Source organism: Fusarium sambucinum, chromosome II (genome assembly GCF_050947815.1).
Source record: "Fusarium sambucinum isolate potato_lamoka chromosome II, whole genome shotgun sequence".
Lineage (NCBI taxonomy): Eukaryota > Fungi > Ascomycota > Sordariomycetes > Hypocreales > Nectriaceae > Fusarium > Fusarium sambucinum.
In genome coordinates, this window is record NC_139293.1 from 5898580 (window position 1) to 5922601 (window position 24022).

Sequence of the window (24022 nt, forward strand, 5' to 3'; positions counted from 1 at the left end):
AATCTTTTAATATATTATAAAGAAGGCCTTAAGGTAAATCTAATTATATTCTATTTAAATTAAGTTTAAAGTAGATTTTATAGTCTTAAGAGCCTTAATATAGTAAAAAGGCTATAGCTTTATTAAAGTTAAAGAGGTCTTAGTAATCCTATAGCTTTAATAGAAATATAAATCTAATCCTTATACTAGCCTTTATCTCTATAGGTACTATAACCTATAAAATCTTTATTATTTTATAGAGACTTATTATAGCTATAATAAACCCTAGTATTTATTATTAGGCTTATTATCTTATTATTATTATAAATATAGCCTTAATTATAAGTATAATATAGTTTAATATTAAGTAATTATTTTTAAGTTTAATTACTTATTTTCCTATTATATTAATAATTATTTCTCTTTATTTAATATAAATATATATATTATAATAGGCTAATTATAATAGCCTTAAGATTATATCTTAAGCTAGCCTTAGTATAATATATAATAAGATTAATATTAACTATTTATTAATATTTATTATAATTTATATAATATATATAATAATTATTATCTCTTTATAGGTAGGCTAGCCTATATAAATTATCTCTATTACTATTTAAATCTCCTTAGGTTTTCCTTATAATATCTAGTAAAGGCCTAGTTTCTTTACTATCTTCTTATTTATTACTTTATAATAATTATAACTAGAGTTAATTTAAGTATTAAATACTTTATAAAAATTAAAAAGTATAAGGACTAATAGTAATATATTATTTATTTATTCTTTAATTTCCTTATAGTATTTTATTATATTTAAGTAATATATTTACTTAAGACCCTAGTTATTTATAGTAATCCTCTAAATAAGACTAGGTCTAAAGGAAGCTAATTTTTTAAATCTTTAATATTAAATTCTTAATTCCTAGAGAGTTCTATATAAGTCTAATTAACCTAAGTAATATTTTAAAGTCTAATAGCTTAGGCTATATAGTATTTATATACTATATATATTTAATTACTATAGTAAAAGTAGGCTCTAGATATTTATTAATTTTATATAATTTAAATTAAAACTTACTTAGCTTACTATTAAGCTTTAAGTTAAATTTAAACTTAAGCCTATAGTTAGCTTTATTAAATTCTAGCTAAGTTAATACTTATTATAACTATATCCTTATTATTATCCTTAATAATAGTAAGATAATTCTAAGTATTAGTTTATTTTAATATTTTAAACTTTTCCTCTAGCTTATAAGACTTAATCTCTATAGCTATAATATAATATATAAAAATAGCCTAGTTAAAATTATTATAAAATATATCCCTTTTAATTAAGTAATTATATAATTCCTTATTAAATACTTATTAAAATTAAGCTAGTTTTACTTTATTATCTTAACTAAGGCCTCTTATTATAGTTAATTTTTAATTAAATTAAATAAAAAACTAGCTAAATATTTCTAAGTCTATTTATTATATTTACTTTAGCTTAGTTTAAGTAAGCTTTTAATAATATTAATTATTATAAATATACTTTATATAATTAAAAAACTTTAATAAGTTTATACCTTAGGCTTATTTAATCTTAAAGAATAGTTTTATTTTATAAAGAACTTTACTTTCTAAGTAATAGTAAATATATACTTACTAATTTATTATATTATTAATCTTATAGCCTACTATATAAAGTATATAATTAATAATAATATACTAGGCTAATTAAAGGCTATAATTACTATTAAACTTTATAATTTTAAATATATATTAAATAAGGCTATTTAATTAAGCTTAAATAGATTATAAATTAAGTTATTTAATAGGTAAAATTAAAGCCTATTTAATAATTTAAGGCTAAGGTATTAAGATAAAGTTAATTTACTATTATATATATTATTTAATAAAGATTATTATTATATTATTCCTTATTTATTATTAAAGGTCTATATAAAAACCTTTAAGTCTAGTTTATATTATATTAAATAAGGCATTAAGTAAGGCCTTTTTTATTTACTTAAGTAGCTTTAATTAATATTTATCCTAATTACTAAATATTAATATTTTATTTTAATTAAGAATAGTTAAGGTTCTAGGCTAATTCTATACTAATTAAAATAGTTAATTCTTTATCTAGAGGGTATATATTATAGCCAGGGAATTATTATTAGTCTTAGGCTAAAGGAAATTTAATAATTATAAAGGACTAGCTTTTTAATAGCTACTTAAAGGATATTAATAATAGTATTATTAAACTTAAAGAGGAAAAAAAAAGGCTATATAGAAATCCCTTACCTCCTTTTAATATACCCCTTTACTCTCTCTACTTTACTACTCTTCTACTTACTTAATACCTAGGCTTAAGCCCTTTAAGCCTAAGCCTATAATAAATAGACTTTAAATAGATAGCTATTTTAAGGTATATATTATATATTCTCTTTTTTAAGACTTTCTATAGATTTTTAATATATATAAAATTAGGATTATATAGAGGCTAGTTAATAAGATATACCCTTTCTCTTTTTATTTATAGTTAAAGTTAATTTTAAACTTTTTAAGCTTTAAAAGTATAAGCATTATTATATTAAAAAGTCTTTTTATTTTTAATTAACCCTAGAAAATAAGATTATAAGTAATTTAAAATAATCTTATTAATTATATTATCTCTCTTAGAATTAAAATTATTAATAAAAGGAATAATTATAAATAGTTTATTATAATTAAATTTATTAAAAAATATTTAATTATATCTTATAGCTAATTTATAAGGTTAAACTTTATTAAAATAAAGTCTTTTACCTTATAATATAATTAAAATAGCTTTCTTTAAAAAAAAGGTTTAAATTAATTACTTAATAAAATAATTACTTAATATAATTACTATTTATATAATTAATAAAAACCTTATTAGAAAACTATTAGCTATATTAAAAAGACTTATCTTTATAATAATATTTATTATATTAAGCTTTTTAAATTTTAATAATTTCTTTATTAATAAATAAGTATTAAAGTATAAGCTTATATTAAATCCCTTTATTAATTAAATTAATAATAAACTATCTTTCTTTAATAAAATAATTATATATTATTAATAAGATTTATATATAAAATAAAAGTATTTCTTTTAATAAATATTTTTATATATATTTTATTTAAATTAAATAATTTTAAAGGCCTTTTAAACTAAGGTAAATCTTTAATAAACTTTTAATATCTATATTATTAAATAACTCCTTATATTATATACTATAATAAATCTATATTAGCTATAATATCCTTAATAAAAATACTTAAGTTATATATTACTATAAACTTTATTCTTTTATAAGAAAAATAATATATATTTTATACTTATTAAGGCATTTTTTACTATAATTAGAATATATTAAAGTTATTATATTAATGCTATAGTTAAAAGGAAGGCAGGGTTAAGTCCCCGGATATATTAGAACTTTTACCTGGAACTATAGTTTAGACCATAACCCACCCTAATGCAGCTTCTATATTGCGGAAATGGGCAAATAAACATTTCTGTCGCAAAGAAGGGTTTATCAGTTGAACTTGCGCATATAGTAAACTACCTAGGGAGGACTCCATACTTCGTTTAACTATCTGGATGCTTGGATGCCTGCCCGTCTAGGGAGAGGTAGGCTGGGTAGCAGAAAAAATGGCCTCCTAAGTCTTAGGGTATAAAAATAAGTAGTCTAAGAACTATACCCTAAGAAGCATAAGCTGTCTCATTATTTTCGTCTCTTATGCTTCCAGCGGTCAATTTTTCTGATACCCTGAGGGTAGGTATTGTTTATAAGCCACAGAAATACACGAGCCACATAATCCTTCCCCAGAAAATTTATGGTTACTAGGTCTAGTGGTAGCAGAAAAGTTAGCATCCAAGATTCAAGGTACATAAATAAACAACCTAAAAAGTATGGTCTGTAATGCATAAGCTGGCCTATTTATTCCGTCCCTTGTGCTTGTAGCGGCTAACGTTTCTGCTACCCTGACACATGGAAACACTGTAACTCTGTCCACTACCTAGCTACCTCTGCCAGCAGGGACCAAGAGCCTGCAACTCCTTTCATCATCTCAACCACCAACAATCTCTCATTTGCCATGAAGGCGTTTTGTTAATCTTCTTGACATTCCCTTTGTCTTCATTTCCCGGACACTCATTTGCACACTCCTGTTTACTATCTCCAAGACTTACACCATTACCTACGTTGCGCGCGTCCCTTGGTCTTTAAGACGTTGGTCTTCGACTTGAGGGAGCCATCATGTTCCAAGTGAGTTCTGCCGTGACAACTATCTGATCTGCGTTATACGTGCGGTCACTTACAATTCAACAGCGTTTCAAAAGCGCCATCGATCGGACCATTGCCGAGGAACAAGCCCGCCAGCAGACAGCCACCCAGCCGAGAAGCCCCTCTAGAACAGGCTCGACGTCGTCGCGCAAAGGCGATGCCATACCGGGTCAGCGCGCGAAGTCCCGAAAGCAAGCTTCCGACTTAGGCGACGCCCCCAACCCAGATCCTGCTGTATTCGAGGCCGCTTTTGTGATTGATGATAGTGACGAACCGAGTCGAACTGCTACCCCATTGCCTCCTACTGGTGCCGATGCCGACAATACCAATGGTCAAGAAAACGTGTCAGAAGGCAAGACTCCGGAAGGTCGGGGAGCCAAAGACGAAGCCAGTATGAACAAGGGTCAAGATGGTGGCACCGATGCTCCAGCAACTAAACCACAGGCACCGAAGCCTCAGGAGTTGAGTCCTGAGATTCGACAGAAGTTGCGCAAGTTGGAAAAGCTCGAGGCGACATATCCTGGTAAGCTCAACCCTACGATATTATAGATGTTTCTGGGACTGACCCCAATGTCTAGAACTGCTTCGCTCCTACCGTGTTGCCCATAGACGTGCCACGGCAATCGAGCCGTTCGAGAAAGCCCTTCGCGAGAACACACCCTTGACTTCTATCAGTGATCCCGATGCCCTTGTAGAATACCTCAACCAAGTGAACCTCCGGAGTGACATGGTGATGCAGGAACTGAAGAAGGTATCGACAGATAAGGAGGAACTGCAGAAAAAGTATAACGAAGCCGAAGAAAGGGCAAGAAAGCTGGAAGAAAAGCTAGCGACAGCGAAGTCTGCAAGCGCTGATCAGCCAAAGACGGGTGATTTGGAGACCTCTCAGGATACCCAGAAGGATAAGAGTGAAGACACTTCCACAGAGGAGCCCGAGAAATCGAAATCTCCTGTGTCCTCTGTCATGGGCATGTTCTCACCCAAGCACAAGCCTCAAAAGCCACTCAGCGAGGTCGCCGAAACGAAGGAGTCTAACGAGGAGTTCTTTTCTTACGACGATGAGATCCCCCAGCTTCAGGCTGATGTTGCGTCAAAGTCCCAAGAGATTGAGAAGCTGAAGTCTAAAGTTGGGGACCTCCAGAAGGAGCTCACTACAGCCAGAGAGACTAGTACTGGTTTAGTTGAAAGCCTGGAGAGCGCCACTAGAGAGCTGAGCGAGACTCGCGACGCTGCTACGGTAAAGGAATCGTTACAGGCCCAACTTGATGACCGCAACAAGGAGATCACAAACCTCAATCAACGACTGGAGGAGGCACAGGCGCAACTCAAGCAGCTAGAAGAGGACAAGAATGCGCATACAATCAAGGTTGACGAACTCAAGGTTTCAATGGCATCGTCAGATAAGCGTGCAAGCCAGCTTGACGCAGAGTTGGCCAAGGCTTCTAACGCAAAGACCATTTCCAAGAAGCTGATCGATGACCTCAACAGCCAGATCGACACCTTGAAGAAGGAAAGGTCCGATAGCGAGAGCAAGATTACCGATTTGACTAAGAAATTAGAATCCAAGCCCACGCCTGCATCTGCCGCAACACCAACGCCTGCAGCTTCGCAGCCCACGGCGGCCTCTGCGACAGCTGCCAGTGGCGGCGGTAAGAAGAAGAACAACAAGAAGAAGAAGGGCAAGGGCGGTGCCAGTAGTGCCGCAGCACCCTCTCAGGCTCCAGCAGCAGGAGGTCCCGTGGAAACTCTTGAGCCAGCAACTACTCCTGACGCCGCTGGAAATGCCGGGCTAGAGGCTGAGATTGCTAGGCTCAAGGAAGAGGTTGTTGAAAAGGACATGCAAATCGATCGTCTTAGCAAGAAGCGTAAGACTGAGGAGGATTTACGGGAGGAGATCGAGTCACTGCAAGAGAACCTTCTCATGATTGGCCAAGATCATGTTGAGGCCAAGGACAAGATTAAGGATCTCGAAGCTGAGAAGCTGGAATTGAGGGCGCAGATTACTGATCTAGAAAAGAAGATCAGTTCATCCACATCAGATGCCGAGGCTGGCTTCAAGCTGCAGAGCGAGATGGACTCCATCAGGACAGAATACAACGATCTTAAGGAGAAGACGTCTACTCTGCAAGCTGATCTTGGTGCTGCGCAACAATTGGCTCAAAATCGGTTCAAGGACCTGACAGAATTACGTGAGGTACTACAAAAGGCGCAGCCAGAGTTGAAGAGCCTACGCCAGGAATCCGCTACGTTGAAGGCAACGAAAGAGGAGCTCGCCAACAAGACTAAGGAGCTCAGAGATATGGAAAAACGAGAAAAGGACCTAAAGCGGGATGTGGAACGTGTTCAGAAGCTTTCCTCCGATCGCGAGACTGAGATCAAGAGTCTACAGGAGAAGTTGACTGTCGAGACCAACGCCAAGCTTCGCCTCGAGGATGCTCAGCGAGTTTCCGGACGAGACCTTCGCCGAAGCGAGGCCGAGAAGGCTGAAGTTGGTGCAAGGGCTGACAAGGCGGAGCAGGAGCTTCAGGCAGTGCAGGGCGAACTGGGCAAACTGCGACCCAAGGTAAAGGAGCTTGAAGAGCAAATGCACAAACTGAAGCGAGAGAAAACAGCAGCGCAGGAGGAGGTGGACTTCAAGACGCAGCAATACAGCAATGCCCAAGGTTTGTTGAGCAGCATGCGAGACCAGACGGCCGAGATGTCAGTACAACTGAAGGAATCCAAATCCCAAGCCGAGTCATTGGAGGAGGAGTTGGCCGAAGTTCAGCGCTTACTTCAGGAGCGGACACGCGAGGGCGAAACAATGCGACGGCTCTTGGCGGATGTTGATGAACGCGCCGACAACAAGGTACGAGATATGAGGGTACGAATGGAAGCTGCAGTCGAAGAGCGAGATCGAATCGAGGATGAGTCGGCCACCCTTGCACGGCGCAAAACACGAGAGACGGAAGATTTAAAACAGAAGCTGAAGGACCTTGAACGCGAGGTCAAGACTTTGACTCATGAGCGAGATGAACTTGAGCAACGCGAAAAGGAGTGGCGCAAACGAAGGGAAGAACTCGAGTCAGTCGAAGAAAAGGCTGAGGCAGAAGCCGACGAGCTCCGAACAACGGCGTCACAGCTCCGAACAGCCTTGGATGCATCAGAGAAGCAAGTCCGCGATGTGGAGAAGCAGCGAGCAGAACTTCGACGCATGCTGGAAGAGTCGAAGCAACGTTATGAGAAGCTATCCAAGGATCTCAAGGCAGCACAGACCAAACTCGTAGCTAGTTCGAGCCGTAGTTCGTTCGATTCGGTACGAAGCGGAAGCAATGGTTCACCAGCTGGAGCCCCGGATACTGTCTACCTCAAGACAATCCTGTTACAGTTCTTGGAGCAAAAGGACACCAAGCTAAGAGCGCAGCTTGTACCAGTACTTGGCAAGTTATTGCGCTTCGACAAGTGAGTTACTTACTACCCACTATATTCTAATGGACAGTGGCTAATCTAGTATTACTAGGACGGACGAGCAGAAGTGGCAGAAAGCTGTACAACATATTGAGGTTAAATAGATGGTGCAGGATGAAGCCAAAGGAGGATGGGCAGGATATTATGGAACGGCGTTCGTGAATTGGGTTTCACGTAGCTGAGATCTGTAACGGTACAGCTACAGATATGATTGTAGGAATATTGTGAAATAAATGGACGTCACTGTTTGGAGGAGCCTCAGTGATGTAAGGGATCGTGATGGTGTTGAAGCCGTTGAAGGTTGAGTGGGTCCTCAAGCTCCGGTCAGCCTCAATAGAAGTCATGACACTCAAAAAGATGCAGAGATTACAGATTTATCTGGAGTCTTGATTGGCTTAATTTATTGCAGCATTCGCCGTGTATTTTCTTTGTCAGCCTTCAATTGACCTTGGAGATCGCGATCATGGCCAGCAGAAGTACGGGTCATTCATCATGCTGACTCCACGCCGACGTCATGATAAGCTTCCTAGCACAAAAAGAATGTGCAACTCCAATTGTTTTTCCATTGACGTGCTTTCTCTGACCACGCCGGGCACTTTCCTCCGACAAGTTTCGTCATGGATAGAGCTTCTACGGCAGGAGAGCTGCATTGACCTCATGTTGGAGCCATGAGCTCGTCATGGGCGTAAATACAAGGACAAGGAGGAGGTTCATTCGTGCTCATGACAACTTCTTCCTGTTAGTTATTCCTTTTTATTGTGTAACTACCCCTCTTTTTTTTTGCTGTATTTGAAATTTGAAATCCATATAAGAATCATGTCCAAGCAGCTCGCTCATATTCCTGGAGTTTCCAACCCCAGAAGCATTCTTGCCCCTACCCTCCGATTCACAGCGCCTCTGATTAAGAACTCTTGCGTCCCAGCTGCAACCCAATTCAAAACATTTCAAACAAGCATCCGGAGAGATTTCCAATACGCCACAAACAAGATGGCAGGCATGCAACCAGCTAGCGGCGGCGAGCAGCGAGACTTTGCTCGCGACAGTCTTTTTGACCTCAAGGGCAGGGTCGCTCTTGTAACAGGTATGTTTGGTATCTCGACTCCTTTCTCAAAAACTATAGCTGATAATAAACAGGCGGTGGCTCTGGCATTGGCCTAATGGCTACCCAGGCTCTCGCTGTCAACGGAGCAAAGGTCTACATCACTGGCCGCACGAAGGAGAAGCTCGACCGTGTTGTCGAGAACTACGGCAAAAATGTTGCCGGAGAGATCATTCCAATTCAGGCCGATATAGGTAACAAGGAGGGAATTCAGAAACTCTTGGACGAGTACAAAACCAAAGAGGACTGTCTATGCATCCTGGTCAACAACGCCGGTATCTCAAGCAACTCTTTCCAGGTTGAGGCCAATTCCGCACAGGAGATGAAGGAGAACCTTTTCGACAACAAGGATGCCACCTTTGAGGACTGGAACCAAACATACAACACAAATGTTACTGGAATGTACTTCACCACCGCCGCCTTTCTGCCTCTTCTCCAGCAGAGCAGTGAGAAGAACCAAGGCTGGAGTTCTACCGTCATCAACATCAGTTCCATCAGTGGTTTGATTCAGAAATCTCAGCACCACTTTGCCTACAACGCTTCCAAGGGTGCTGCTGTTCACCTCACTCGCATGCTCGCCGCAGAAGTTGTTAGCAACAAGCTCAAGATTCGAGTCAACAGCATCGCCCCCGGTGTATTCCCGTCCGAGATGACCACTGACGGAAGCGACGAGACCCAAAAGAGCTTCATTCCCAAAGAGAAGTATGCCGAGAAGGTTCCCGCTGGACGGGCCGGCAAGGATCAGGACATGGCTGCCACTGTACTCTTCTTTGCCACAAACCAGTACTTGGTTGGACAGACACTTGCTGTCGATGGAGGCTACACAATTGCCGCTGGTCAGTAGAGAGTGAGGGTAAACACTCAAGTTATAATATTAGAACGAGATAATATTAATGAATGGGACATTATGATACAACAGCGTTTGACGATGGTTTCTTGGCGTAAAAAGTAACTAATCATTAATTGTCTTAATATGCAACAGCAAGAAATAAAATAAATACATTCGTTTCAAGTTTGTCATAAGCAGAATATTGCCAAGAGTTGCTGGTACATGTTAAATCGTTGACAGGCTTCATACATGGCAAGTTCAGTCAGTTCTTGCTGTCACAAGAAAAAAAAGAGACACTCTTTAGATGCCAGGTACATGGGCAAAATAAACTACTCCGGTACAGGGAATCGAACCCTGGGCTCCGCGGTACTTAATCTCTCAGGTTATGAGAGCGCGAAATGTTAGCCACTACACCATACCGGATTATGATTAAAAAGATTCAATAGAATACATTATACAATCCAAAACACATTACACAAGACCAATAGCTGCTTGGTCGGGGTCTTGACATCTTTATTTACCTAATAAACAATAGTCCAATAATTAGTTTCTGCCCTTCTATTCTTCCTTGGCTTTATCGAGTGGCAGTTGTATGGTAGGCGACAAGGTATTGGCTCTCGAATTCACTTTAGTGTGTCGTGAATGATTGAAGGACTTGCATAGCTTTAATAGCGGTTCCAAGTCGATCTCCCATAATCTGGATGTAGCCAGCAAGTGTATTTGCCATTTCACTGAAGTCTTTGGTCTTAGTCTTTTCAAGGAGAGTTAGTTACTTTGTGAAGACTTGAAGCAGTCCGGTAGGCAAAGTTCAGATATTTACGGACATGACTGAATCTACCCATAAACCCAGGTACTCAATGCCTCTTGACTATTGGAAACTTTGATCGTAAAGCCTTAAGCCACGTCGCTACAGCCACATTTTACCACCTTTCTTTTTTGTCCTTCCCTCTCTTTTCCTTTACTCCACTTGATAAGCTCCCGCTGTCTGACTCCACCTCACCGAGATCCTGGTGCTCATGTCTCTTCCCGGCACACTCCCCCCTCACCAACCATGTACCAGGTCACCATAAGTAACCACAGAAGTACATACAACTGACTTGCAAGCCCTCACTGGTCCCCGCTGCAATGGCGGCTTCACCCGCTGTACCGCACGCACATCGAGAGACATCCATCCGTTCCCAGAAATATGGCTCACGCTTAACCTCTAGAGGAAGCGACCGGCCCCCAGAGTAGTGTAGGGCTGAAGGGATCTTCTTCTACCAAGAGTGCCCTACATGCATCCTGCTGCATTGCAACATGCTACCAAACTATGGCTGGTGTCTGGGCACGATTTTCTTCGTCGTGGTTGATTGATCGCGGCATTTGTTTCGGTTCATTCATAAGCCATCACTTTGTATTCGTAGCGAACATTACATTTCAATAGATGATTTAAGAAAAAAGTCCTTGTTTCTCATATAGGTTAACCATGCCACAAACAGTGGCTCGCTCAATCTCTGCCACGGACCAGAAGGTTGTCCTTTGGAGGCCGCCTCAGCAAGGCTGATGTGGAATAACCTCAATCCATCCTGTAATCTGTAATCTGCAAGCGTGGCAGCTTGACAGCTTCCGGTACCCTCATCGACTCGATGTGAGTCTACATCTTCAATTTCCAGATAAAATGGTTCCCATACCACAACAGTCTGTTGGTAGGGACCATATACAAAAACGCCGTACATGCAATGCCTCGATATTTGCAAACCCTCGCCCCAACAGTATGGAAAACAACAAGACTCGGTAGGGGCGAGGTGAACCTAAGAAAATCGAAAACAAATAGTAAGAAAAAGTGGAGTGGTGACGTGATCGCGCGAGGGGGTCAGTGTGTGTCGCACTCCGGGTATCATGATGATGAGAATCCCTTATGCTCTGTTGTATCGTTCAAATGTGCCGTGATGCCGAATAGTGTCTGTAATCATGCGTGGATTCAGGCAGAGATGAAACGAAGAGACGAAACGAAAAGCAAACATGCCAACAGAAGTGCTCCCAAACAAACAAAGGCGTGGAGAAAAAGAGAGAGAAAAGAAGGCCTGCTCAAGGCCATAGACACCTGAAATGCAATGTTGCTTCGGCTATTCCAGGAGAAGAAAGAACCATCCAATCAGGCGGTAACAAGCAATCGACTCGCTGAATATAATAATGCCCATTCCCATAATCCATGAAGTCGTATGTCTTGAACGAGGTGTGCTGTGATGTCTGTCGTGTGATGAAAAGACATGGCAACAGACCAATCTCACAGGTACTGTTCCATCCACTTCGAATTGAGCCAGCCGACCTTTTCAAAAGCAGTCCACAGTTTTGAGGCTTTGTTCACGTCGATTTTGCAAGCCTGTTGAGCATCCGTCTTGCGGAACTCTTTCTTACGACGGTAGCAGTCACGTCGTGACATAAAGATACGTCTCTTGCTAGTCAAGTAGGTGGCAGCATCCAAGCGCAGACTGCTTGCTAGGGACACTTCATCGGGATGAAGGTGTATCTTGTTTGGATCGTTGCTGAGATCGAGTGGCTGCCCCTTCCACTCCACCTTGAGACTGTTGGGTTTGTTCGGCAATGAATCAAGAGGCGGGCAGTAATTCTCCAACGAGACAAAGTCCTTATCCTCACGGTTGGGAGGAACGGCACGACGAGACGGCTCAGGAGTGACACTAACACGACGAGCTGGTCGCACGATGCCGGCGCCAGGGCTGGGGCCGGCGGGAGGGTGGGTACGGATCGGCCGCGGGGTGGATTGGGGCTTCTGGACCCGATCGCCGCGCTGTCGAGGTGACTTTGAGGTTTTGGCAGGCATGATCTTTGGAAAACGTTTACCATGAGCATTGCGAGCGGCTTGGTCCTCTTGGAGGTAGCGCCGTTCCTGTCGGAGCCAACCCCGGGGATCTTGTCGAAAGTGCTTCATGACTTGGGATTTAAAGGAAAGAACCAGACGATAATGCTCGCGATTTGGTGGTGCGACCATGCCAAAAGCTGCGGGGGACTGAGAGCGAGCACGGATATGTTGATCAATGATTTTGTCGTGATCTTGTTCAACCTCAGCGGTGGCGAAGAGAGGCTGTTGAGCAGGGCTAGACGGCACCTCGTCGACAGGATAAAGAAGAGGGTCCTTGATTGTATTGGATGGCCCAGTTGGAGCCTCTGCGGTCGAGACGGGCTGGTTGTAAGGAGAAATTGGAGGAGACATCGGCATTGGGTGCTGCTGCTCGCGATCAGTCTTGGGAAATACTGACTTTCCGGTGTCGTATTGATTGTGATGAAAACTATCTTGAACGTGATCCGGAGGCGACATCAAATGAGGATGGTTGTTGTTGTAGGCCTTTGAGGCAGGGTACTTGGGAGGGCCCATTGGGCTGCTCCTTTGCCCGTGGTCCATAGAATTGGACGCCATTGCTGCGATGTTTGTGTTGAACGATGATATGCTGATGAAGAGGGAAAGAAATCCAGATGAGTGTTTGAACTGGAATAATGCGTTTGGAATTGTTAGTTATGGTCGAACGTGGTGGAAGAAGATGTCTAGCAGTGCAAAGACAGGGTATGGTTTGTCAGCCACGAGTCGAGTTGCAGTCAGTCAGCGACAATGACTGTTGGTGTGGCAAAGCCGTTTGTTTGAGCTCTTTTTAGGAACTAAAAAGAGCGGCGGGCTCGCAATTAATAGGATGAGAGAAACGCCTGAATAAGCCGGAGTATGAGTCTTGTCGGCTTTGTTTGCGTATGCCCAAAGTGTTTGTAAGTGTGCTGTCAGTGACTGGACGGGCGCCTAAAACCAGAGTACCTAGGCAGCAACAGGGCGGCGAAACTGGAGGAGGAGGGGCGAAGGAGGGGGGCGGAGTTAAGAGGGAGGGGGGTGAGATATAGGTCCGAAAGACCAAGCAAAACCCGATCTGTGGGACGGGCACCGTACCAGACCGTATGACTTTGGAGAGCAATGGTTCTTGATACTGCCGACTGGACAATTAATTCGACCGTAACCTGATGACCTTTAAGGGTTGATGATGTGACTAGGCCAATGGTTATCGATTGATGAGAATGCTGATGGCCAGGGGGCGCTCAATGACTGTTGCGCGCAGAAAGATGTTTGTTGAGATGAAGGTTATCGGAACACGAATTGGTCGAGGTTCTGGTATGCAATTGAAAAGGAGAATGCAGGTGCTGTTTATAAAGCAGTGAAAAAAAATAACTTTTCCCGCATAGAGCTGCACACGAGAGTTCAATGTGAGCAGAAAAGGTAATAGTAGATCAAGGTTTTCAATTTGCAACTGGGAAAAGTATGTATATGGTTCAATTTGTTTGCGCAAAAGTTCAATGCAAATGCGAACGGAGGTAAGGAGAATATCAAGCAGAAGAGAGGAGAGCGAGTCCAAAGAAAGGAGGTCTTTGTCTCGGTAAAGAGCCAGCAACAGGAGCTCTTGTTCACCTTCCCCAACGAATGTCCAATTGGGAATAGATTAGGTCGTAGTCGAATACTCCTCCCCTGCGAGTAGAGCAGCAGTTGAGGGAGAGAGGAGAGAGGAGAGGCCTTTCGTTTCGAGACGGCGCCAGAGCAGGAACCGTCAGGATGACTGTGCGCTTGCTTGAGCAAGCAGACAGGCGTGTGGGGGTGCTAGTGGAACGAGATGTCGATTGATGCTCAGGTCAACGTAAAGGCAATAAACATTGCAGCCGACTGGGGTCAGGAGGAGAGATTAAGGGTCCATCAATGATGCTCAAAGTCACAGTGTAGAGGAGAGCAGCAAAGGAAAGGGGAATGGGGAATGGAAAGGGAGAAAGGAAAAGAAAACAAGCAAGCAAGAACACAGAAGGGGGCGTATCATGGCTGATGTGAACTGCCTAACAATCAGCACAATCTATGCACTACAATACGGTGTAGATGAACTACAATGCACTCAGGGTCTATTATTTCGGTCAATGGCTCAGCTCACTCATACACTGAGACTCCCTTACTCACACAGTGGCGCCTTGTGGAAACGGAGAAAGGAAGACAGGCAGACGGGAAAGACCAAAGAAGGGGAAGGGGGGGTCAGGGTAAGGCAGAGTGTGGAAGATCGACTAGGCGTGTACGTAATAAAGAAAACGTGGATTTGGCGCAGCCACATTGAGATGTGATGCAACAGAGTCAATATTACTATTCACACACCCAACTTGGGCCTGGCCTCTTTTTTCTTGTTCTTTTTCTGAGATACTGGGCAGTACTGATACAGTATCCGTACGTCGGTAGTAGGTAATCCTTATCATTCAGCATCCAATAGACATCAACTGTCACCTTGGCGAGACCTCCCTTTCCTTTTCCCTTCCTTCCTAGATGATAGGTTTCCGGGGCTTGAATTGCAAGTTAGACACATGCAGCTCCCTGCACTGACCCTGATTGCTGTAGGGGAGATCCAAAGCTAACCTAGCATATGTAAGTGGGCCCCGAACAACTGTCCAGTGTGCCATAGAAGGTTCGATTAGCCTTCGGTGAGAGAGAGTGAGGATCCATTGGTAAGGAATTATGAATTAATTCCGATGACTACCTACTCAGACATTGAATCACAATGACAATTTGAGGACATTGTTGATTCATGGTGAGAGTAAGAATTAACGCAAAGAGTTTCACAATCAATTGACCTTGTATTTGAGTGTATCTTTGATCCCCCATCATCAGCTTCTCAAGCCAAGTCATGTGTGACCGCGCAAAGGTCATAAGGGACTTCTTGTTAACCACGGGAGGGGTGGATCTGTGGGTCCCGTCCTGGTTTCCAGAGCGAGCGGGTGGTGACGGGCTGACCCTTCCTTCCTTCTTCCTTCCCAAAATATCCTACCACAATCATCTGGAAACTGAATCACTAGGGGTGTGCCTACCTTTTCCAGGCTGTTGGTTGTTGTAACCAAGGAGGCAGGCGGGCAGACCGATTGTCAATTACAACAGCCTCAGTATCGCAAACCTACCTTAGTACCTAGACTCCAATTGTCCAGCCTATTCTTTGACGCTCAGCAAGGAATCGGGCTTTAAAGTCAATTCACATGAGGAATCTCGGGCTTAAGCTAGTGTGTGGGTGGAGAATGAATGAATGATGAAGCAGATGAGAAGAGGAAAAAGCAACTCACAATTGAACAGTGACAATCAATCTGAAAGCCTCAGCCAAAGGCCCAAGGCCTACCTCCCCTTGCCTATCGTATTCCACATCAAGATGGACAGACCATGTCGCTCAGGACAGCCATCAGGTCCCTTATTAGCTCCGCGGTTAAAATTGTCCAATATCTCGAGCGAGCATCTCATCTCGTGCCTCTACGCTATCTCTATCTACCTACGGTAATATGCCAGGGCAGCCTGAGGTGCATCGGTGGTCACTGAGATCGCCGCCCAGGTAGTTTTGTGTAGGCGCCTGTTTGCCCGTCACAGTTTGGTCTCGAGACCCAAGACATGGATCGGGGCAGAGGCTGTCCGTCAAGCATTTTGGCCAAGGCACTGGTGATGGCAGCAGTTTGTACGCCATTGCGTCCTTGGAATGCGGTATGGATGTAGGTACACGTTCCACCTAACCTATTCAGCCTTCCATCACATACAGAGGCGCTGTGTGGCTTGGTCAGAATTGGCAATGTCCACGAGGCCGGCGCCAAGTCTCCCAAATTCAGCTAGTTTCCAACGTAGGTGCCATCCTCCTGTTCTGTTCCTACAGAAGCCTTCGGACAAGAGATCTAGCCTGCGTTTATTCAGCGGCAGATGCGCGTCTCTATGTTAAACATGTTCCTACCAGTACCAGGGCGATCATGATGCCATCTGAACTTTAGGGCATCACACGAGTAGGCTTCACAACACCATCACTGATTGACTGTCTTCAACTGTATTTGCTACTTAATCCTCACCCGCTTATTGCGTTCTTGAGCCTCTCGACAGTAAGACTGATCTCGTCTTGTCGCCCCTCCCTGCTTGTTTCCCACCGCGACAAAATCACGATCGCAACGATACATAATACCCAGTATCTGAGGGGGCGTGTAACATCCGTGTGTGATGGTTCATGTCTTGAATCAGCCCTCCTCTTTCTCGCTACCCGGTGCCCAATTGATTGAAGGACGTCATCTCGCCAGTTGTCGCGACTTGCACATACCTCTACAATCACCTTGACCCCATTCACATACGTGGATTCGGAATAACACAGGCGACTAATGTGCAAGTACTCAGATGCTCTATCATCTTCAACTCCCCATGGTTCCCCGCTTGGCACTGCATCTCGTCAATCGTTCCCGCATCCGGATTTTGATTTCCAGACCCTTTGTTTCGGCCCTGAAGGGTCCTGGAAGATCAACATTGTCCAAGTACTGTCTGTTATGGCACGGCAATGTTCATTATTCAACCATCCATTGTGGTTCGTGTCGACTCATGATCTGATTCGATGCTAGGCGCATGAAGTGCATCGCATGACTGAATTATCGCAGTATATGGGCGTTCATGCATGTATGTGTCTATTGCGAATCATGCGTGGTCAATATGACATCTTAAGCTATGAAGGGATGTTTTTTTCAGAGGATATATTTGCCGCCTTCGACTATTCCACTATCAATTGTGCTCCCAGTCCCCATCAATTGAGGCTGAATGCTTCTCGTTCATCTTTCTATTCGGACATCTTACATTCAGTCACAGCGTCGTGGTGCGTCTCCCACACCAATATGATGTGAGTCACAGGACAGAGAGAAACAGGCTTGGTCTATCACAAAACAGACTAAAGAGACCGAAACAAGACCTGGCGCCAAGTCATATCCGGTCTAGTGAGTCTAGTCCCTTGACATATTTGGGAGCGCATTGAGATGGATGTGCATTGCGACAGGGGGAGTGAGTGGCTGGCCTGATGATTGACGAACATCGCCGTAGATTATCGATAAGGACTTTGGGGGTCTGCCAAATTGGTACCTGGGAGGCATCTGGAAAGATTGTTGATTGGTAACTGACTGCTGGGCGTTGACGATGAATTGAGTTATAGTTGAGGAGGAATTAAATGATGGCATTTACATGCACCATGGCCAGATCCTAAACGGTCTGTCCCTTGATGCCAATGGCATAAGTCAACTCTTTTTATCTATGGACTCTGAAGATTACATGAAATATGGAAGTACAGGCTCCGTAAGTACCAACTTGGGTACTTGTTTGCAAGACAACTCACATAAGCAAAGTTGGGGCAAATCCGAGCCGAGAAGTCAGCCGAGCCAAATCCTTTCGTCAGATGAACTTGATTCGTAATTGTCTCTTGCCTACACAGCTTGTTTCGTGATCTATCGATCGAGTAGACCGTTCCCCAGATTTTGGACTTACATTAGTAGTAGAAGCGGTGGAGGTAGTGCGCTGCTAACAAGGTTCCCCACCATTTCTTTTTTTGATCATCAACCAACGTTTTGGCAGCTGAGTGATTGAAGGAGCGCATGACTACCTATGATCGATTGTCGAATCTTTAGATAACGAGATGCTCAACTACTGCAGGCTGTCCCTTTCAGTTCAAGTGGTCCTGATAACATCTACCCTCCACGAATCGGTGCCAGAGTCGACTTCTCCAATGCCTTGGTTGTGAAACGGCCCGCTCGGCGCGTGAACCCTCCGTCCCATCCACTTCATGTACACATCGTTTTGATGGTGGTTGTCAAGGCTTGCTCCTAGAGGGCGGCTTTCAAGCTTGAGAGGACCGCGGCTTGATAAGAGTGTGTGTCTCTGAGGCTCACGAGGCATGTTTCCGTGGAGCATCAATGCTACTACCATACATTCGGTCATTTGACTGCCTTGGTCTGAGACAATTCGCTTTATCTTGACACGCTCAGACAGTGTCTCAATCTCTCTCTCCCACAAATAAGTGCTAAGTCCCCAAGGTAAAACACGCACGAGACTAAGCAACTCCCGCGCCGCATTGCATGGCATGGCATGGCAGCGCATGGCCCTACAGGATCGGAGATAATCAGCACCAGACATGCCCTGGGTCCTAGGTCGCTTTCGGAAAGTCAGCGAAGGTGAGGGAGGGGAGGAGATGTGTTGCGCATCAACATTAGTAGCACATCAAGCAAGTCATTGCTGACCTTTGTCTCAGTGTCAACACAGGGAACTACAAGAACAATAACCAACTTCGTACTAATGAGAACTAATGCTAGTATTGGCCGATGGGTGCGACGGTGGAAAGATTAGTTGACTGATTGGTTTTTATCGCGAGCGGTCAGCATCCTCCAACTTGTTCCTTCTCCATTGATATTCATTCATCCGACGAGGTTAGAGATGGATGCAACAATTCAAGGCGTTGCTAGATCCTACACGATCTAGACCCTCAGATTTAGAACTGCCCGCCCATGTGCATGTGCTAGCGAAAGACGTCATATCAAAGACCTTCCATGTCACAGGCGTATTAGGTCCTGCTACAGCAGGTACTAGAGGCATAGACTTTAGTGCTGTTTTCTAGCGGGCGCGAGCCAGCAACCCCGCGATGGAGGGGTCGAATTGGGTCAATTCACTCCAACAATTGAATGAGATATTATATCTCACTCTGACCCGCGTCATTCGCAATGGGGCGGAGTGTCTATAGCGCTGTTTTGAGGGATCAATTCCATGTTTCATGCGCTTACAGCGTCAACTAGAAGAGTGTCATCTGTTCTCTTATGTCTTTCGGCTGTAACCCCACTGCTCGTTATGCCCATAGTTCCTCCTACCTTCGTACTATCATTTTGTTCCAGTCAAAGAAACGGTGAGCGTAATCTGATCCACCGTCTCTGCCCAAGCCATCCTGTAAGTACATACATAATTATCGGCCCTCCGTTTCCCATGTGTCGTCCCTGCCGTCTTTCGGTTCGGCCAATCTCTGACGACAATTGGTGAGGGATATTGCCTTGTTTGGCGGCTAGGTTGTAGTATATAGATTCGGGCCGCGTGCACGGGTAACAACTAAAGCTAAATTTCATTTGAGTCATCAGTTTCGACACCTGGGCTGTTTTTCAGTGTTTGGTGTATTAACATCTTTGTTTTTGTAATTACTGCTTCCTGGGCCCATTGCTGACTCTTTATTGCAAATGGCTCCAAAATTCATCTATCCCACGCAATACTCTTTTGTCAATAGCATTCAATAACAAATCAACTTCACATATCCAAGTCCGTGATAATCACACTCCCCCAACTAGAACCGCCTGCCTGTCCTGTCTCCCTCCGCCTAAAGAAAAGCATCCCCGCTATCACCCACCCATGGCCACAAGACAACTCAACTCTACTAGGTACAGCCCGCAGGGATCTTATATATTAGCTCGATACTGAGTTCCAGTTTACTTTTAATCCTAGGAAAATAAGGTAGAAAAAGCTAGAAAAATAGAGAAAAATAGGTTAAATTCTAATATATAGTCTCTAGAGTATAAACTTACTATTCTTTGACTTTTTAATAGCTCTATTATTGAATAATTTATTAAAGAAAAAGCTAAGTGGCAAGTTTAGGTCTCGCGCTAACATATAAGATCCCTACAGGCTGTATAGGTATAAAGGACGGGCCCCACAACATCCAGTCAATCATCTGGGTCTTGTTCCTAGACTTGACTTGATTAGACAGAGAATGGAAAAATGGCTCCTCTGTTGCTACCATGTGAAAGTCGATACCCCTCGCTTGGTGGGGGTCTTTGTTCTCGACGGTTACGAACACCGGCAACGTGCACTTTCTAACGGTCTAGTCCAATGTTGATGTACCTAGATAGTAGGTCATCCTGTGGGTATTTCACAGTACAATTAAGTCTAACGAATTGCCTCTCTGCAAAGGAACATACGGTCAAGACCAAGGAAAAGCCTGGCGGCGTAGCGCATGTTGGCTCGGTCAGACAAGGCTAGGGCTGCCAGGCAAATAATAGATGGGCACTGCGTTGAATTGAATCCAAGCAGAACTCAATTGACATAGCTGATACGCTGGCACAAGGCACTATACTATTCCCATCCATGGTCGCTTCAGAACCTTGGCGTGTCAGCATCTGCTTGGGTAGACGAAACCCAATGGCATTGTGCAGCTGATCAACACGTCTACTGGAATGGCAAGATGCGATGAAAGTTACTCTCTTGTTTCTTCCCTTGTCTCCTCTCTGATGCGCTGTCAGTGCGACCTTGGTTTCTCCGTTTCATGCCGTGGAGCCACACAATGCATGACATGATATGCAACGCCAATTTCACTGGGAAGACACTTCAGCAGACTTCTGGTGCATCGTTGAGTCAATGGGTGTTGTTTCAGAAACACGGGGGCCCGAAGATCTCCCCTCTCAGGATGAAGTTCAATGTTTGCGTTGATGCATTGATCGTCCATTGCCTAGGTATCTACAGTATACAACCTGACAAGTCACCCCAAATTGATGGCCTCGGGCTATTCGAGACATTTCAGCCCAGAGTATGAGTCCGTCCATACAGCCACCCCCTGATGAAATGCGGCTTTTGTACGACCTTGGTTTGGCTTGGCTTGCGTTGCCTTTTTCCGAATCGGCTTTCCATGTCTTGATAAGCTTCAGCTAGCGAAACGGAAGTGCCTGGATTGATGCTCCGGCCTACGAGCCAGTGACCGTGTCGGACGATCCATCGGTATGTCGCTCAGAGTTTAATCACAGCGCCTGGACAGTCAGGTTATCAGTTGCTGCGATTAAAAAGCAGGACCCAGTCGACCTACTTCTTTCTTTGTCCCTATCACTGATGATACGCCAGACTTGTGTCTGCTCCGCGTAGGCAAGGCTTGCTAGGACTTTCAGCCGTGCTGCCTTGGTGCCTAGAGCCTCAATAGGCAAGCATTGGTTTGCAACGGGTGGCTGCTAGGACTTCCTTCGGATCATGATACACGCTCTGGTATTGTCACTTGCCACGCCTAGGTGGTGTCCTTCACCAGGAACGTGGCGTGAGCCGGAGGCGGCGGCGATTGCCATTGTTGGTAAAGTCCCGACGCAAATGTATGTTGTCCATTTCTCAATAGAACAATGATGAAGTCGCTTTTGACTTGTCGATAATTGAGGTGTTGGGCAGTCAGCATCATGTAAAGTCGTAAACCATCAAGCTCTCGCGACCGTCTCGTGTCTCTTTGAGAACAATGACCATCTCATCGTCAAAGCCGACCCAATTCCTGCGGTCCTCCCACTCGGCCCGCGGTACTGTTGTAGGACTGTCTGTGCCATCAGCCGGTTGCCTAGTCGTAGGTCGCACCTCGATGCTGCTGCCTCCGACGCGGCCCTCTAGCTCCCATACGCGGATCTCGTCGCCCCGTGTGCTTATACTAACAGCCTTACCCCGCGGTGTAATTTCAGCGTCCGAGATGCCTGACGTGTGGCCCCAGAGGCGGATGCCAGAAGACAGCGAGAAAGATTTGGTGGTTGATGTGCAGAGGTATAAAACAAGTGTGTTGTCTGGCCGTGTAGCGAGGAGGTATGGGTGGCTGTAGCAGAGGGTCATAAGCTCTGAACGTGACCCGTGAGTTCGGACAGTATCGACGCCGCCTGAGGCTACAATGGGGAGTGTCGAAGCAAGACGGGATGTCAATTTGTCAACGCCGGAGCCATCGGGAGACGGCGTTATGAGTAGGTCTTGGACGCCGATACACCAGCCGTCGCGGACAGGGAAGGTGTAGGCGATAGAGGCGCTTGCGGAGGCCGACATATGTCGTATCGATAGAGCGAGAGGAAGGTGTGTGGTGTGCGACTTGAGAGACGTAAGAAGGTAGGGCGGTGGCAGGATCGTTCCCATGTTTCGAGGCTTTACCTGTTGCTCGACCGTCCCGTGCGAGAGCGGTTTGCTAATCTTGTTGGCATTGTTCGTAAAGTCGTCTGTAGGCTCAGGGGCTGGTCGATTAAATGTGTAGAGTGAGATCAGACCAGCCGTTGTCGCTGTTAATACATAAGGATGACCGCAGGCAACCGCTATAATTTCCCCATTGCAGCTTGTCTCGTGCCGGTATCTCCGTGTCAATTCTTGTTGTTCTAGATTCAACCGCCATAGTCCGAAACCGCCATCAGCAAATCCCACTACAATATCCACCTCTGTCACGGAGCTGCTTTCGTCCACTGCAAGTGACGTCGGCGCATTGTCATCATGTTCGTCGCCCTCGCGAAATTCGAGTTGCGCGGTTGGCCGTCGTGTTCGGAGATCCCATGCGCGTAATCCAGATTCCGAGTCGGCCGTTATCGCTATGCCCTCAACGACCTTGATCAGCGTTCTTTTTTGCCCGTCACCCTCTTCTGACGCATCCCGCACGCTGACTTCCTCCACTGCGCATTTACCTCTGGCCCAGTTGTGGCGTAACTTGTATTGTCTCTTCCAATCAACGCTTTCGTTCTTGCTGCCTTCTTTCAAGAACTCGTCGTCTGGCGCTCTGCCTTTTCTTCCGTCTGCCCACACAGCCCGCCGCGCCGAGTATTGAAGTCTGGTACCGCCAGCTCCACCGATTCGAAATCCAGGTATGCGCAACGCGCGCGGGAGGACAAACCGCTCGTAGTAATGTTCGCGCCACAGGTGAGGATCCGAGGCAAGACGGTAAAGGCGGCGGGAAGTGGGGGAAACGGTGAGGAGCTCGGATGATGAAAGGAATGAAAGGATTCGCAACAGGATTTCAGAAGATATTCTGGTGAGTATATCCTGAGATGGCGAGTTGCAAGCTGCATTGGCGATGCGTGAACGCTTTAATGGCCGAGGTTGAACTACATCATGGGTGTGAGGGTCAGAGCTCTCCTCGCTGTATGCACCCTTACGCTTTGACATTTGAAAATCGCTTGTTGCGCTGAGCAGCCCGGGCCAACTTACAGCTGCAGAGGTTCAAAGTAAGTTCTATGCTTGAATGTCAAGATGATGTGGAGCAAAAGATGTTTTGAGGAAGACTAGAAATATCGGTGGCGATAGCTGGAGCTTGCAGTCCTGGCGCTTACCCTATACATGTGCTATCTGAAATCATGGCTGGGGGATTGTGTGTGTAAAACCCAGATACAAAAGGATCTATTTAACATTTTCAACGTCAATAGCCATGTAATTATATTTATACCTTTATCTTGACTTGTCGCATAGTATATACATGCCTGCGTATGGACTTTTAACCATTTCGTTCGCAAGTCAAGTATAGGTACCTAGACAGTAGGGGTTGCACATGTTCGCCAATTATTGTTGATAGACCATCAACAATAGATCAGTACAAGGAAATAATCACAATGTGTGAGGAGCAAAACGCTAATATAGTTCTGCTAGTGTCGAAAGGTGTTCATTAAAGTTCTTTCTGACGTCCTTGTGCTTATTTACTTCTTTCTCTGACGTATGAACGCAGGGTATTTCCATAATGCGTGTCAAGGTAGAAACCTAATGTCTACCGTATAAGTGTTCCCGAACTCCAATGATGCTAAACTAACACTGCT

The 24022-nt window shown here is 44.2% G+C and overlaps 4 protein-coding genes across 4 annotated transcripts; 2 read left to right on the forward strand and 2 right to left on the reverse strand.

Moving 5' to 3' along the window:
- Positions 1-4256: 4256 nt before the first annotated feature.
- FSST1_008936 (uncharacterized protein) lies at positions 4257-7834 on the forward strand (the record flags this gene model as incomplete). Its single annotated transcript, XM_083225867.1, has 4 exons — positions 4257-4265; positions 4329-4806; positions 4862-7724; positions 7783-7834. The coding sequence occupies 4 exons, from the start codon at positions 4257-4259 to the stop codon at positions 7832-7834; spliced, it is 3402 nt and encodes a 1133-aa protein (XP_083084897.1).
- A 712-nt stretch (positions 7835-8546) lies between these two features.
- Positions 8547-9673, forward strand: FSST1_008937 (SDR family NAD(P)-dependent oxidoreductase; the record flags this gene model as incomplete). The annotated part of the gene is made up of 2 exons (XM_083225868.1): positions 8547-8811; positions 8865-9673. The coding sequence occupies 2 exons, from the start codon at positions 8547-8549 to the stop codon at positions 9671-9673; spliced, it is 1074 nt and encodes a 357-aa protein (XP_083084898.1).
- A 2251-nt stretch (positions 9674-11924) lies between these two features.
- Positions 11925-13073, reverse strand: FSST1_008938 (SWIRM domain-containing protein; the record flags this gene model as incomplete). Its single annotated transcript, XM_083225869.1, has 1 exon — positions 11925-13073. The coding sequence occupies one exon, from the start codon at positions 13071-13073 to the stop codon at positions 11925-11927; it is 1149 nt and encodes a 382-aa protein (XP_083084899.1).
- Positions 13074-21662: 8589 nt separating this feature from the next.
- FSST1_008939 (uncharacterized protein) lies at positions 21663-23381 on the reverse strand (the record flags this gene model as incomplete). The annotated part of the gene is made up of 1 exon (XM_083225870.1): positions 21663-23381. The coding sequence occupies one exon, from the start codon at positions 23379-23381 to the stop codon at positions 21663-21665; it is 1719 nt and encodes a 572-aa protein (XP_083084900.1).
- Positions 23382-24022: the final 641 nt, after the last annotated feature.